General features: G+C 40.9%; 1 protein-coding gene across 4 annotated transcripts in view; it reads left to right on the top strand.

Moving 5' to 3' along the window:
* Positions 1–1,726: 1,726 nt before the first annotated feature.
* The window catches only part of RFWD3 (ring finger and WD repeat domain 3), a 33,262-nt gene continuing 21,094 nt past the window's right edge, over positions 1,727–13,894 (top strand). For 3 of the 4 annotated variants that reach the window (XR_004900062.1, XM_036012212.1, XM_036012210.1), the window contains exons 1-2: positions 1,727–1,836; positions 7,809–8,334. Coding sequence is in view for 3 of the 4 variants with exons in the window: in XM_036012212.1 (XP_035868105.1) it covers positions 7,811–8,334 (524 nt within the window). In the remaining variant the exon portion in view is untranslated. Of the gene's footprint in view, positions 1,837–2,144; positions 2,375–7,808; positions 8,335–13,894 lie in introns of those variants that run through there. The other variant, XM_036012211.1, reaches the window with a different exon arrangement.

Here is a 13,894-nt window from a genome sequence, read left to right as displayed (position 1 = left end):
ACATGGCTATTAAGTGGATTATGAATTAATATACTTCTGGAACCATCTATTAAACATTCTGTATACATTTCACTAAGCAGCCCTTTGTGTTGTCCAAATTCCCCTTACCTATTAATTTTTCATTTAAAATTTTTCAAAGAATATTCAGTATTTGACAATGTACCTATGTATCCATTAACATGGAAAGTCACTCAGATATATTTTAAGACTAAAACAAGATCCCATCTATATCTAAATTTAGATAGATGAAGATTTTAAACAGTTAATAATGACTTCTCTGACCTGGCTGGTGTGGTTCAGTGAATTGAGCATGGGCTACGAACCAGAGGGTTGCTGGTTCGATTCCCAGTGGGGGAACATGCCTAGGTTGTGGGCCTTATCCCCAGTGAGGGTCACATGAGAGGCAGCCAGCCACACACCGATGTTTCTTTCCCTCCCTTTCTCTTTCCCTTCCCCTCTGTCTAAAAATAAATAAAATCTTTTAAAAAATAATGACTTAACTGGAGAGACTTTTTTTGTGCCTCTATAATGTTCTAATTAAAAATTTTTCAAATTGTTTTGCATTGAACATGTAGTACTTATGTAACAGTGAGAATCACTCGAAATGTTTTACCCTCTCTACTTCATAACATATTCGTTTACAAAAGAAAATTCCTTTCTCCTTATTATATCCATGCTAAAGCCCAGTGCCTATAGCAAGAAAAAGAAAAAAGTACAAACGTTAATGTAGTTTTGGTGACAGTTTGAGAGGAGGAAAATACTGAAAAGTCATTGTTTGGATTAGTCACGATTTTCAATATTTTTTATGCTCTCCGCTGCTGCCTACCAATTCCATTGAAAATTTGCAGCTGAGTAAATAAAATTTTGGCATTGTGGTCTGTGCCGACGGTTCGATTTTAGCGAGATTTCATCTTTCAGGGAGATAATTGAAAAATACTTGCCGTTTAGTGATGTGACGATAGTTTAGTTCCAGGCAATTTATTGCAGTGGTTTGGGACTTAGATCGTGTAAGTAAATTCTTTTGCATGCGCTCTTCAACCTCAAGGGAGGATATAGTCTACATCCTTTTATGGGATTCTACAAACGGAATTGTCCCACGTCTCCTTATACGCTCTGATTTCAGGGGGCAATATTTTGAAATTATTGGATTAGCTACCAGCCTTTGGATAAAGATAGTTCCTTTACTAAACAGGAGCCACAGTTTTATTTATTCTTTTTAAAGATTTTATTTATTTATAGGAGTGGAAGGGAGAGCGCAGAAACAAGGATGGATTGACTCTCCCACGCTCCCAACACGGACCCGCCTGCGTGCCGGGCCTGGGAATCATCGGAACTTTTTGGTTCCCAGGCTAGCGTTCAATTCATTGAGCCACACCAGCCAGGGCAAGAGCCAGTTTTAATGATTGCATCTTATTTTCAAAATGTACCGAGATACTTTTTTTTACGTTTCCTCCGCCAGAAAGTTCAAATAAAGAGCGGTAAAACCCTGTCTCCGCCCTTCTGTTTGGGAGCTGAACGCTAGATGACGGACCACATACTTTTACCAATTACACGATCTCTACTCGTGCCTGATCCCGCCTAGTCTGTTTGCGAAGGACCAACCAATGAGAGCACCGCTCTTTCAGCCAACGGCAACCAAAGGAATAAGAAGAGACAGTATTGGTTGACGGCTGGGACTGCTGCCCAATAGGAGCAAGCCGTGGCCGCGGCTAAGGCGGGCAGCTTGAGCTTCTGGGGACGAGCGGTTGGAACCGGTCCTGGGACCTGAGGTCTGCTGAAGAAACGCGTGCTCCGTGCGGCTGGCTCGCGAGCCCGACCGCCTTTCTCCGGCCACAGGTGAGGAGGGTGAAGAGGGCGCTTATCTCCCCCCAGATTTTGCGCTTCTGGCTGTGGGATAACTTCCCGGGCTTGGTCTCTGAACGGGGGGCATAGGGACACCCCAGTGGTACCCCGCGGCCTGAGGAGGTCCAGCCATTCTGGGCGGCCTTAACCGCCCCGGCTGTGGCTCCCGAACTCGGGCTTTTTCGGGGTTTCTGAGGCTGGAGGTCGGGTTGTGGGGGCGGGGGAGACAGGAAGTTCGAGTGATCCCGGAAGTTGCCCGTTGGGAGGCCATTTCGCCGCAGGCGGGAGGCGATTTCTTGTCTGGCTGGAGTCATGAGGTTACCCAGCCACTCTCCCGGGACCCGAGCCTCAAACTTTTGCTTTGCAAGTAACTGCTATCCTTTTGAGCACCCGTTAGTTGCATCACTTAGGAGTTAACTTTTAGTTTTAGTCCAGCTTTACTTCACAGCAGCACTGTGACGGACAAACTTTTACCCCCATTTTAAGGTGAACTAAGTTGAACGTTGTAGGAAACCCACCTAAGGTTCCATAGGTAGGTAGTATTGACGGAGCAAGCATCTGAGCCGAGGTCGGCCAGGCTCCTTGGTACCGTTTCTTATTTTGTTAATTGGGTGCCATCGCGTCCCTGCTGGTTGTGGACGTTGAAATCTGAGTGACAAACTTGGTAAGATGACTAGTGGGCGGTTAGCCTTTGAAGCGCCAGCTCATAGCCCAGAAAAATCAAGGACAGGGTTGCTCAAGGCTTGGGGTGACTTGCTCACGGTCTTTTATTCTTGGCCAGCGGTTTTTCAATCGGCGTGCGGCAGGAATTTTTAAACATGCAATAATACCTATGTTCTGGCAGGTGTGGCTCAGCTGCTTGGAGCGTTATCCAGGAACGCAAGGTTGCAAGGTTCGATTCCTGGTCAGGCCACATATACAGGTTGCTGGTTCCATCCCTGATCCCTCTCCTGTGGAAGGCAACCCATTGATGTTTCTCCCCTTCCTCTCTTTCTAAAACAAGGAGTGAAAAAATGGCCCGGGTGAGGATTAAAAACAAACAAAATAATGCAACACCTGATTATTTAGTCTGCGGCACTGACCTCTTTTTCGCTTAGATTGATAAATAAAAAATGACAACAGCCAACACAAGATCTGTCCAGTATGAATAAATCAAAATTATACCTATTTTTTGGTCAGGTTGGCAAATACATATTTTTTTGGTGTGCTGCAGAATTTCAGTAATTATTTTATGTGCACCATGAGATTAAAAAGGTTGAAAACTGCTGCTCTAGGCACCCCGTCGTTACCCCAAGGACTGGAGGGACCAACAGTTCCTCACATTGTTGGGGAATTGTTGAAGATTTGTTCCAGAACTGCACTGTTACATAGAACTTGATGCCAAGATGAAGATTCTTGATTTCTGCTATGTCTGTAGCTCTGTATATCAGGGGCTATGTTCTCAGTTGTTGGGTTTTGGTTTTTTTGAGGGGGGGATTTTTTTTTAAGGTGTACGGTGAATAATTCAATAAGCATTTAGCATCTGCTGTGTACTTGAGTTGTGGAAGACAAAAGTGATGAAGCTGATGGATTCAGCTTTGGGTTTTCCTGTTCTGATCAGAATGGGTTGCTTCTAATCAGAACTGGCATATGATGGGAGAGAATAATTTTTTAATATTTAGCTATCCTGAAAAATACAGAGAATAATTTTTAAAAGACCTGTGCATTCACCATCCAGATCTAACAAATCTTGGACTTTACCTTTTGATACTATTACTTTTTTTTTTTTATTCCTCATCCCTGGACATGCTCATTGATTTTAGAGAGGGGGAGGGAGGGAGGGAAACATCAAGGATTGGTTGCTGATCAGTGCAGGTCCCAGTCGGTGATGGAACCCACAACCCAGGTATGTGCCTGACCAGGAATTGAACCTGCGACTTTTAAGTTTATGATGCTTCAACCAACTGAGCCACACTGGCCAGGATGCTTCCTTTTTAGTTTTGTTTTTTTTAGAGAGGGAAGTGAGGGAGAGAGAGAGAGAGAAACATCAATGTGTGGTTGCTGGGGGTCATAGCCTACAACCCAGGCATGTACCCTGGCTGGGAATCGAACCTGCGACACTCTGGTTCGCAGCCTGCGCTCAATCCACTGAGCTACACCAGCTGGGAGTTTTGTTTTTTTTAAGAAATAAAAATTACGCACACACAGCTGAAGCTTCATGTGCCCTGGCACCCTCCCCCTCCTGAATTTGGTATTCCAAGTCTAGATAATGTGATTTCGCGTGTTTTTCAGTGTCCTAAAAATTGAATTGTAGTGGATTTGTTTGCAACCTGCCTTTTTTTTTTTTCTAATGGTTGTAATTTTTGAGGAAATTTCAATGTGTTGAGGTTCTTATTTGGAAGAGAGCTTATGATTATATCTTGACCTGAGATTTTGCTTTACTTTGTTCTTCACTTTTCTGCATTCTTTCCGGTACTTCAGTCATTCAGATATCCTGGCTTGATCTTTTCATTTTATTATTGTCTTAATTGGCTGTCCTTTTGGTCTGTTTTCTGGAAGAGTTACTCCACTTTATCTTCCACTCCTATGACGTTTTTTTATTTTGCTTACCATTTTTCACTTCAAAGGACTCTTTTGATTTGTCTTTTTTTCTCCTAGCATTCTTGTAAGTTTGAAAATATTTTTATCCTTCTTGCATTGTCTTACTTTCTTCCTTCCAGATTTCTTCTGCTTGTCTGCTTTGGTCTCCCTCATCTTGGAGGCTTTCATCAGACACCATTTGGTCCTTGGCTATTTGTTTATTTACTTACCTTTTTTAAGGGGAGGCCTCCAGAAACCTGATTGGAAGCTCTGTAGGAGTAGCTGAACCTTACCATCCACTGGGCTTTTACGGTTAGATGTATGGACAGAGACCTGCCCATTTTCTTAGGGGATTCACAACTATGAGTATTAATAGATCTTTTTTTTCTTGAGTTGTTTTTCTCCAGAGAAGAATGCTCTAATCTCCTGCCTTGGGGCATAGAGAATGTATGTGAACCAGAGTATTGTGTCCAAGATTTGTGTAAGTGGAGAAGCTGAGTAGAAGGATTGGAAGTTTGTCACACTCTTCAGTTTGTAGACTTAACTCCTTGTTTTCACTGCTGTGCTACCCCTCGTGCTGATTTTTTAACGTTGTTTTTCAATTACAGTTTACATTCAGTATTACTTTTGAATTAGTTCAGTTGTACAGCATAGTGGTTAGACAGTTTTGTCCTTTACATAATGTGTTCCCCCTGATATTTCCAGTAGACATCTGGCGCCATGCATAATTATTACAGTATTATTGACTATATTCTCTCTACATCTCCGTGACTATTATATAACAACCAATTTATACTTTTTTTTTTTTTAAGATTTTATTTATTTTTAGAAGGGAAGGGGGAGAGAAGGAAACATCAGTGTGTGGCTGCCTCTGGCGTACCCCTACTGGGGGACCTGGCCCGCAATCCAGGCACATACCCTGACTGGGTATCAGACTGGCGACCCTTTGGTTCGCAGGCCTCCATTCAGTCCACTAGCTACACCAGCCAGGGCCCAGTTTGTACTTCTTCATCACTTCAGCTTTTTTACTCACTCCCCCAAACCCCCTCTCCTCTGGCAACCATCAGTTCTTTGCATGTGTTGATTTTGTTTCAGTGTTGTTTGTTCATTTATTTTGTTCTTTATATTCCACATATAAGTGAAAGCATGTGGTATTTGTCTTTCTCTGACTGACCTGTTTCACTTAGCACGATACCTTCTGGGTCCATCCATGCTGTCACAAGTGGCAAAATTTTATTCTTTTCATGACTGAGTAATATTTTATTGTATATATGTACCACAGTTTTTCTGTCTGCTTGTCTATTGATGGGTAGTTGGGTTGCTTTTATATCTTAGCTATTGTAAATAATGCTGCAGTGAACATAGGGATACACATGTTCTTTTGAATCAGTGTTTTGGGTTTCTTCAGATATATATACACATAAGTGGGATCCCTGGGTCATAAGACAGTTCCCATTTTTAATTTTTTGAGGGCCCTTCATACTGTTTTCCATAGTGGTTACACTAGTCTGCCCCTCATGCTGCTCTTAAGCCTGTCTGGTTTAAGCCTCCAGTTTTCCTACAGAATAGGGTGAGGAGGTTTTTGTTTCTTGGTGGCTGGCTTTTTTGTTTGACTAGGAGACAGATTAACTGTTACAGGCTTTCAACCAATCGTTTTCAACTCCATCTTTGAACACCTTCTGTGGTACTTGGTTTCTACAATCCCCTCAGTGGTAATCAGCTTGCTTCTCAGGACCACTCAATTTCCCCTCTTTCCAGGCACTTGAGTTTCATCTTTTCAGGTCTATCATGTAGTTACCAGTTATCAGTCCAAAACACTGATTTACATGTCTTACATCCTGTTTTCTCTTGCTTTGTCTTTATGATTTTTCTTTTTTTAATGACCTTTTTTTTTTCCCCCTTTTTTTTTTTTTTTTTGAGGGGAGGGAGGTCATGTTCATGGGGTTTCAGGAATGACTTAGAGAAAATACATATACTTCATCCACCCTGTATATCAGAATTCCCTCCATTTACTCTGTCCAGTCTGGTCTCTAACACTATCATTTTGAGGAAACTGCTCTTTTCTAGGTTATCTGTCGTTTCCAGGAATCTAAATGTCAAAGCCATTCTTTCCCTCATTGGCAAATGACACACGTTACCATTCTCTCTTAGAAACATTCTTTCAAGACACTCCATTCTCCCAGGTTTCCTCCTACTTTATAGTCTTGTTTCTGAGTTCTCTTTCTGTACCTCTTACCCTTTTAATGTTAGTGTCTCCAGTTTTAGTCCTTGGCCTGCTTGTTTTCTGTGTTTATTCCTTATTTAATCTCTCCTGTGATTTTAAGAAGTTTAGCTATGATGAGGATTCTCAAAGCTGTCCACTGCTTTTCATCTCCACTACTACCACCATTGTCCACTATGCACACTTCCACGGTAGCTTGTAAACTGGGCACCTTGATTGCACTCTTGCCCCCCCATCATCCATTCCTAACACAGAAGAAACTCTTCACAGGAGCCTTCACTGATAGCGTCCTGCCTTGTCAACCTCATTCCATACTGTGCACTCTTCCTTACCATACTTACCATACACTGGTATGCCAGATTTCTCAGCTGCACCCGATCCATGCTCACCAGGGATCTGTGTACTGATTTCCTCCTGAAACTCTTTTGGGTCTTATATGACCAGCTTCTAATCTCGGCTCAGTTTTATTCTTTCTGAGAGGCATTCCCTCACTATTGTGTGTGAAGTGGTATTTCTTGCCTTCCACTCTCAAAACCAAATACCATAATGTCTAATTTTCTCATTTGTTTCCCACTCACTAGCGTGTAAACTCTTAGGCAGGAGCTTATCCCGTCTCATCTGTGGGGTGTCTGACCACATAACAAAAAATATTTTTTAAATGGAATTAGAGAAGGAAACAATTCAAAGGATGGGGTAAATAAAGGTTGTTTGGCCTTTTTGGAGAAAATCAGTAAATTTCAACTTTACATTACTAATTGAGATAATTTTGCAAGTGTTCTTTTGTTTATCCTTTGTAACTTGGTGCTGTATTGTTTACTAAAATTGAATGTAGCATTATGTGCACTTGTTTTGGTAAATTCAGGTCATGACAAAGAACCAAAAGAGGTCTGGGAGATTACTTTCAGATCCCAGTAATTCAATCCCCTTATTTCTACTTTAGAAGATAGTACTATGGTCAGACGACTTCATGTTTTGAAAGGGTGAACTGGACAACTGGTCATAAGTGGTTGTTAGGAATAAAGAAGTGGGTGATTACCAAAATACCTCTGCTTTAAATTAAGTAATTAAAATCTCGGGTTTTTTTGCCAAGAATGATTTTAAACAGAAATTCTAAAAAGCTAGATATGATTACATTGGCTATGTTTTATTTTTTACTAAATACTTTTTACAAATATTGCTTCCTCAGTGATGGCTCACGAAGCGATGGAGTATGATCTTCAGGTGCAGTTAGATCATAATGCTGCTGAACAGCCTGTTCCAGCTGAAGGGGTCAGCAGCCAAGAGGGACCACCCCTGCTTCAGCCTGTCTTGGCTGAAGTTGTCAGCAGCCAAGAGGGACCACCCCTGCTCCAGCGTGCTCCTACTGAAGTGGTCAACACCCAAGGGGACCCTCACCTGTTGCAGCCTACTCCACAAGTGTCCATTGACCTGACAGAGGAAGTGGAGCCCTTGGGAGAAGAGAATGTGCAGAACATCAATCCAGGAGCTTCAGAGGAGCATAGGCAGGAATCTGCTGCTAACCACACTATTCGAGTAGCTTCATTGGAGTCAATGAGCAGCTTCCTTAATGGGCTACAGCGACTTCATGGCATGCTGGAATTCCTGAGACCACCTTCGGACCACAATGTGGGGCCAGTGAGAGCCAGGAGGAGGAGAGGGACAGCTTCACGCAGAGTGAGAGCTGGAGCGTCTCAGAGGACAGACAGTGCCAGGTAAATATCATGTCTAGATTGTGGGATTAGTACCAGATTGGAAATTATGAACCTTAGGCTCTGGTCATACCCCCAATGCTGCTGCTGATAAGATAGACATGTGACTTCTGACGAGTCAGATAACTTTTCTGAACCCCTATTTTCCCACAGATCAGATGAAAATAAAAATGCCTTATTTACATAACAAAATAATGGAGGAGATAGATATACTTAGATATTTTGAAAACTGGGTGGTAGTTTGTTGGCAGTGGCTCTTGTAAAGGCTGGTTTTTTAGATAATTTGCATCTTGTGTATCAAGAAAAAGTATTTCTAAACTTGCAAGTTCACTCCACTCACCCAGTTGTTCATGGCACTCCACATAGAGTGCAGACTAGATTTAGAGAACCCTTGCGAAAAGTAGGATGTGATTTAATTTGGAGCTTATAAGTGGGGAAGCATTCTAGCTCTCACCTGAAAAAGTGTTGCAGAGTTGAGAATTTTTTTTCATAATTTTTTTATTTGAACTTACGTCTTAAAGGGCTTAGCTGTCAAGTGTTGACAGGGGTTTTTATAAAGAATAACTGTTGTCTGTCTTGTATGTTTTTAACTTCCTCTTGCATTATTTGAAATACTGTATTTCACATTTGGCCTTTTAAATATTTTCATATTTAAAGAGGTTGAATTTTAACGGACCCCAAGTGTTTTGTTCAGAGTCTCATAGCTACCACATCAAGGAAATAGAGCTGGCATTGGGACCTGGATTCACTGATTTTCTACATGGACAGATAGAAGGAGATTTGAGCAGATCCATTTGTTTTCTTAACACTGTGAGAACAGTGAGATGACACTAAAAAGACAAGTAGCTAGGCCATCTATTTACCTGTTTTACAAATGAGGAAGCCTTTTGGATAATTTGTGATTTGATGGGGGTAACTCTGGAATTGGGATTGTGCCTTCAGTATCCCTTTTTTTTTTTAAGACTTTATTTATTTTTAGAGAGAGGGGAAAGGAGGGGGAAAGAGGGAGAGAAACATCGATGTGTGAGAGATACATTGATTGGTTGCCTCTCGCATGCCCCTAACTGGCAGGGGGTGGGGAGCAGGGACCTGGCCTGCAACCCAGGCATGTGCCCTGACTGGGAATTGAACCAGTGACCTATGGGTTAGAAGGCACTCAGTCCACTGAGCCACACCAGCCAGGGCCCTTTTCTGTGAATCCTGATGATTACAGTAATGGGGCTTGCTATTACCATGGCTCTACTCTAGTGTACTCTACACTTCTGGATGTGACCCATCAGGGATAATGGGTGTCTAGTTCTGTGTTGACAGGGGTTGCAAGTATGTGTTACTCTGTTATTTTAAGGTGTCAGTCCCTCGGATTATGAAAGCAAAATAAGATTTTACACGTTTGTGTGATAGGTGACTATCTTGTAGTGCAATTTAGGGGCTTTGTTGAAGTGATTAAGTGGACTGAGGGTTTGGTGTCCCTAGGAACTGGCTGTAGCACCAAGAGGCCTCTCACTGTGTTCCTCAGCCTTGGTTGTTCATACACTCAGGGGGATTTGATTGCTTTTAGTGGGGGACACTTAATTGTGTTAACTAACTCACAGGAGAGTGACACTTATAAACCCGATGTCAATTTACACAGAGAAATAGAAATGCTACAGAAACCAAATTATATTTTTGGCATGGGTGGAATGATTCTCCCAGGAGATGTTTTCACACAAAAGGTAAACACTAATCAGAAAATTGCTTCATGTATGTAGAATCTGTGCTCTGGTTACAGAATTTAGATGTTGAAAAATGTTAGTCAAGCAGTTTGACTGACTCATATGTTTGTTTCCACAAAGTGCAATAAACCTAAACGGACAGGGATTGTGTACAGAACATGGATTCTGGAGCCATATAAATGTGTCCTAAAACTTTTTTTCCCTAAATACTGTAAGTAAATTCCACAGTAAATTTACATTAAAAATAAGCTCTATTACAGGACTGATTGCTTACACCTTCTGAATTTCTTGACATGAATTTCTCATGGTGTTAGGCATTTATTCTCCTGACAGACTATCCCTGGGCCAGATGTTGAGAGCCTGGGTCAAGATGAACACCTCTTACCTCTGTATATTTATAACATCCCACCATATGAGGGACTGCACTTTACCTTGTAGATTCATTGGTGAACAGGACAGATCAGGGTACCTGTTCTTTGGAGCTTGTGGAATTTAGGACTACAGAGGTTAAACAGGGGCAAGAGCTTAACATAGTATTATTTAATTTAGAAATAATAAGGGACATTATTATCAAAATATAATGCACAGAATGAGGTGGATTTCTTGGGTTTCAGTTTGCATGCCCAAAGAGAAACCTCTAGCACTGCCTCCTGTTGCTCTTCGTAGCTGCCCTTTCCTGTGTCTTGACCTGCCCTTGGAAATGCCTATTTGCTATGTAAAAGCAATATTGAGTAACTTTTTAAAAAGTCAGTCACTTAATTTTTTTATTTCTAGCTAGACCAAGAAATAGAAAACTCAAAAATATTAAAATCAGTAGTGAAAGAGGGAACATAGCTATCAGCCTTACAGAAGAAAACAGTATTATAAGGAACTACTGTGAACATTTTTATACCAAGATATTAGATAACCTAGGTGAAATTGACAGGTTTCTAAAAAGACATGAGCTATCAGTACTCTCAAGAAAAGGAAAATTGAGTAAACCAATAACAAATGAACTAGTAATTAAAATAAGAAAATTCCACAAAGAGCCCAAAACTTCTCTGGTTAACTATACCAAACATTTGAAGAGAAAAATAGCAGCAATGCTTCATAAACTGTTCTAAAAAGTGCAAGAAGCAAGAACACTTGCCATCTGGTTATCTGAAGCCAGTATTACTCTGATACCAAAACCATACAAAGACATCACAAGAAAACTACAGACCCCTACCCTTTGTGAATACAAATACAAGAACACTCAACAAAATGCCAGCAAATCCAATCCAGCAACATATAAAAAGGATTATATACCATAACCAAATACAGTTTGTTCCAGGAAAGTAAAATTGATTTGAGAAGTAAAAAGCAATCAGCATGCCCTCACTGGTGTGGCTTAGTGGGTTGAGTGTTGTCCTGTACACTAAGAGGTCTGGGTTTGATTCCTGGTTTGATTCCTGGTCAGGGCACATGCCTACCAGGTCCCCAGGCGGGGGCTTACGAGAGGCAGCTGATCCATGTATATGTGGCACATTGATGTTTCTCTCCCTGTCTTTCTACTTCCCCCTCTCTCTAAAAATAAATAAAATCTCTTTTAAAAAAAATCAGTAAGATACACCATATTAACATAGTGAAGGGGGGAAATGACAGAAAAGCCCCTTGACAAAACCCTGTCATAAAAACCAAAACCCTCAACAAACTAGGAACGGAAGAGAACTTGCTCACCCTGATGAAGGGCAACAATGAAAATCTCACAGCAAATCTACTAAATGGATAAAGACTGAAATCGTTACCCTTAATTTCAAAACAAGACAAGGGTGTCTGCTTTTTCACTTCTATTCCCCATTGTACTGAAGATTCCAGCCAGGCCAATTAGGCAAAGAGAGAGAGGCATTTGGATTAGAAAGGAAGAAATAAAACTAGAGCTATTTGTACATAACATAATCCTTGTATTTATCATCAAGTTGTGACAAAAGCCAAAGCCAAGAGGCTACATACATTATATGATCCCATTCATGGAATGTCCAGAACAGGTAAATTCATGGAGATGAAGTAAATTAGTGGTACCAGAGGCTGAAGGGAAGCGGGGAAAGAGGGAGTGGCTGCTTATGGGTACAGAGCTCATTTTAAGTGTGGTGAAAATGTTTTGGGTGTTGGCCCATATGGCTCAGTTGGTTGGAGTGTCATCTTGTAAACTGCAAGTTTGCAGATTCTGTCCTGGTCGGGTGCATATGAAAGGTAACTGATCTATGTTCCTCTTGCATTGAAGTTTCTCTCTCATCCTGGTTTTCCCTCTCTTGAAAAAATCAGTGAGCAATGTCCTCTGGTGAGGATAAAAAATAATAATAAAATAAAATAAAAAATGTTTTGGAGTAAGATAGTGGTAATGGTTGCCTAACTTCGTGGTTATGCTAAAAATCACTGAATTATACACTTAAATTGTGAATCAGAAAGGACTCAAAATTTCTATAATAATTTTTATGTACTTTTTTTCCCTCCTCACTCAGGGACTTTTTTTTTCCCATTGCTTTTAGAGAGAGAAAGGGGCTGGGGGCAAAAGAGAAACATTGATGTGAGAGAAACATGATCAGTTGCCTCTTGCACACCCCACTGGGGTTCAGACCTTCAACCCAGGCATGTATGCTGAGAGGGGATTGAACCCATAACCTTTCAGTTCATGGGACAACACTCCAACCAATCCACACCAGCCAGGGGCACATTTTTTTTTTTTAACAAGGCCAAATCTTCTATTAAATTGGATACCAGATAATGTTTATTTTATTCCATTTAATCATTCATTTTTTAATAGAAAGCCCTAGTTTGCCATAAATTTTTGATAGGAGAAATAAAAAAAACCTTTTTTTTTTTTAAATTTTATTTTAATCATTGTTCAAGTACAGTTTTCTGTCTTTTACTCCCATCTCAGCCCACCCACAGAAATCAAAAAGTTTTTTGTGTGAACAGTCACCAACAGTGTTTCTGGGTAATGATACATCTTAATTTAAAAAGTTACTAAAACTTAAAGTATGTCACCTTTCAGTAGTAATACTTTGTGATTATTAGCTCATAGGATGTTCTAAAGTTCAGAATACTATTTTGGTTTTTAATATAGAATGTCATTAATTCCAGACGATATGTAGAATATGGTTTGTTACCTTGCATGTGAGAGAAACTGAGGTATTGTGGTGGTCATGATTAAAACTCAGCCAGCCAGAAGGAATTAGAGTGTTAAATGAAGAGGTGGCTCTGGCCAGGTGGCTCAGTTAGTTGGAGTGTTGTCCCATACACCAAAGGGTTGCAGGTTGGGCATATGCGGGAGGCAATTAATCAATGTTTTTCTCTCGTATCAGTGTTTCTCTTTCTCTCCCTTCCTCCCTCTCTCAAATCAATAAACATATCTTTGGGTAAGGATTTTTTTTTTTTTTTTTTTAAGTGAAATAAGAGGTGAAACAGTGATGACTGAAGCCAGGCTTTATACTGCATTCCAGAAGACCTTGATCTGTCTAGCTGCAGTGGCAGAATCCTATGAGACCATATTTGACCTACAGGGCCCTTTTTCTTCTTCTTCTTCTTCTTCTTTTTTTTTTTTTTTTTTTTAGTTTTTATTTATTTTTAGAGAGGGAAGGGTGGGAGAAAGAGAAATATCAGTGTGCAGTTGCTGGGGGCTGTGGCCTGCAACCCAGGTATGTACCCTGACTGGGAATTGAACCTGTGATGCTTTGGTTCGCAGCCTGCGCTCAATCCACTGAGCTACGCCAGCCAGGGCTCCCTTTTTCTTCTTGCCCACTCCCACTTTCCCACTCCCACTTTCTCATCCTCTAATACTAACAGACAAATTGCTGAGTTGTGTCCTTTCAAAGAAACTGACACATAGCCAA

This window comes from Phyllostomus discolor, chromosome 12 (assembly GCF_004126475.2).
Source record: "Phyllostomus discolor isolate MPI-MPIP mPhyDis1 chromosome 12, mPhyDis1.pri.v3, whole genome shotgun sequence".
In the NCBI taxonomy this organism is placed as follows: domain Eukaryota; kingdom Metazoa; phylum Chordata; class Mammalia; order Chiroptera; family Phyllostomidae; genus Phyllostomus; species Phyllostomus discolor.
The sequence above is the reverse complement of the archived record's forward strand: the minus strand, read 5'-3'. Positions and strand labels throughout refer to the sequence as shown.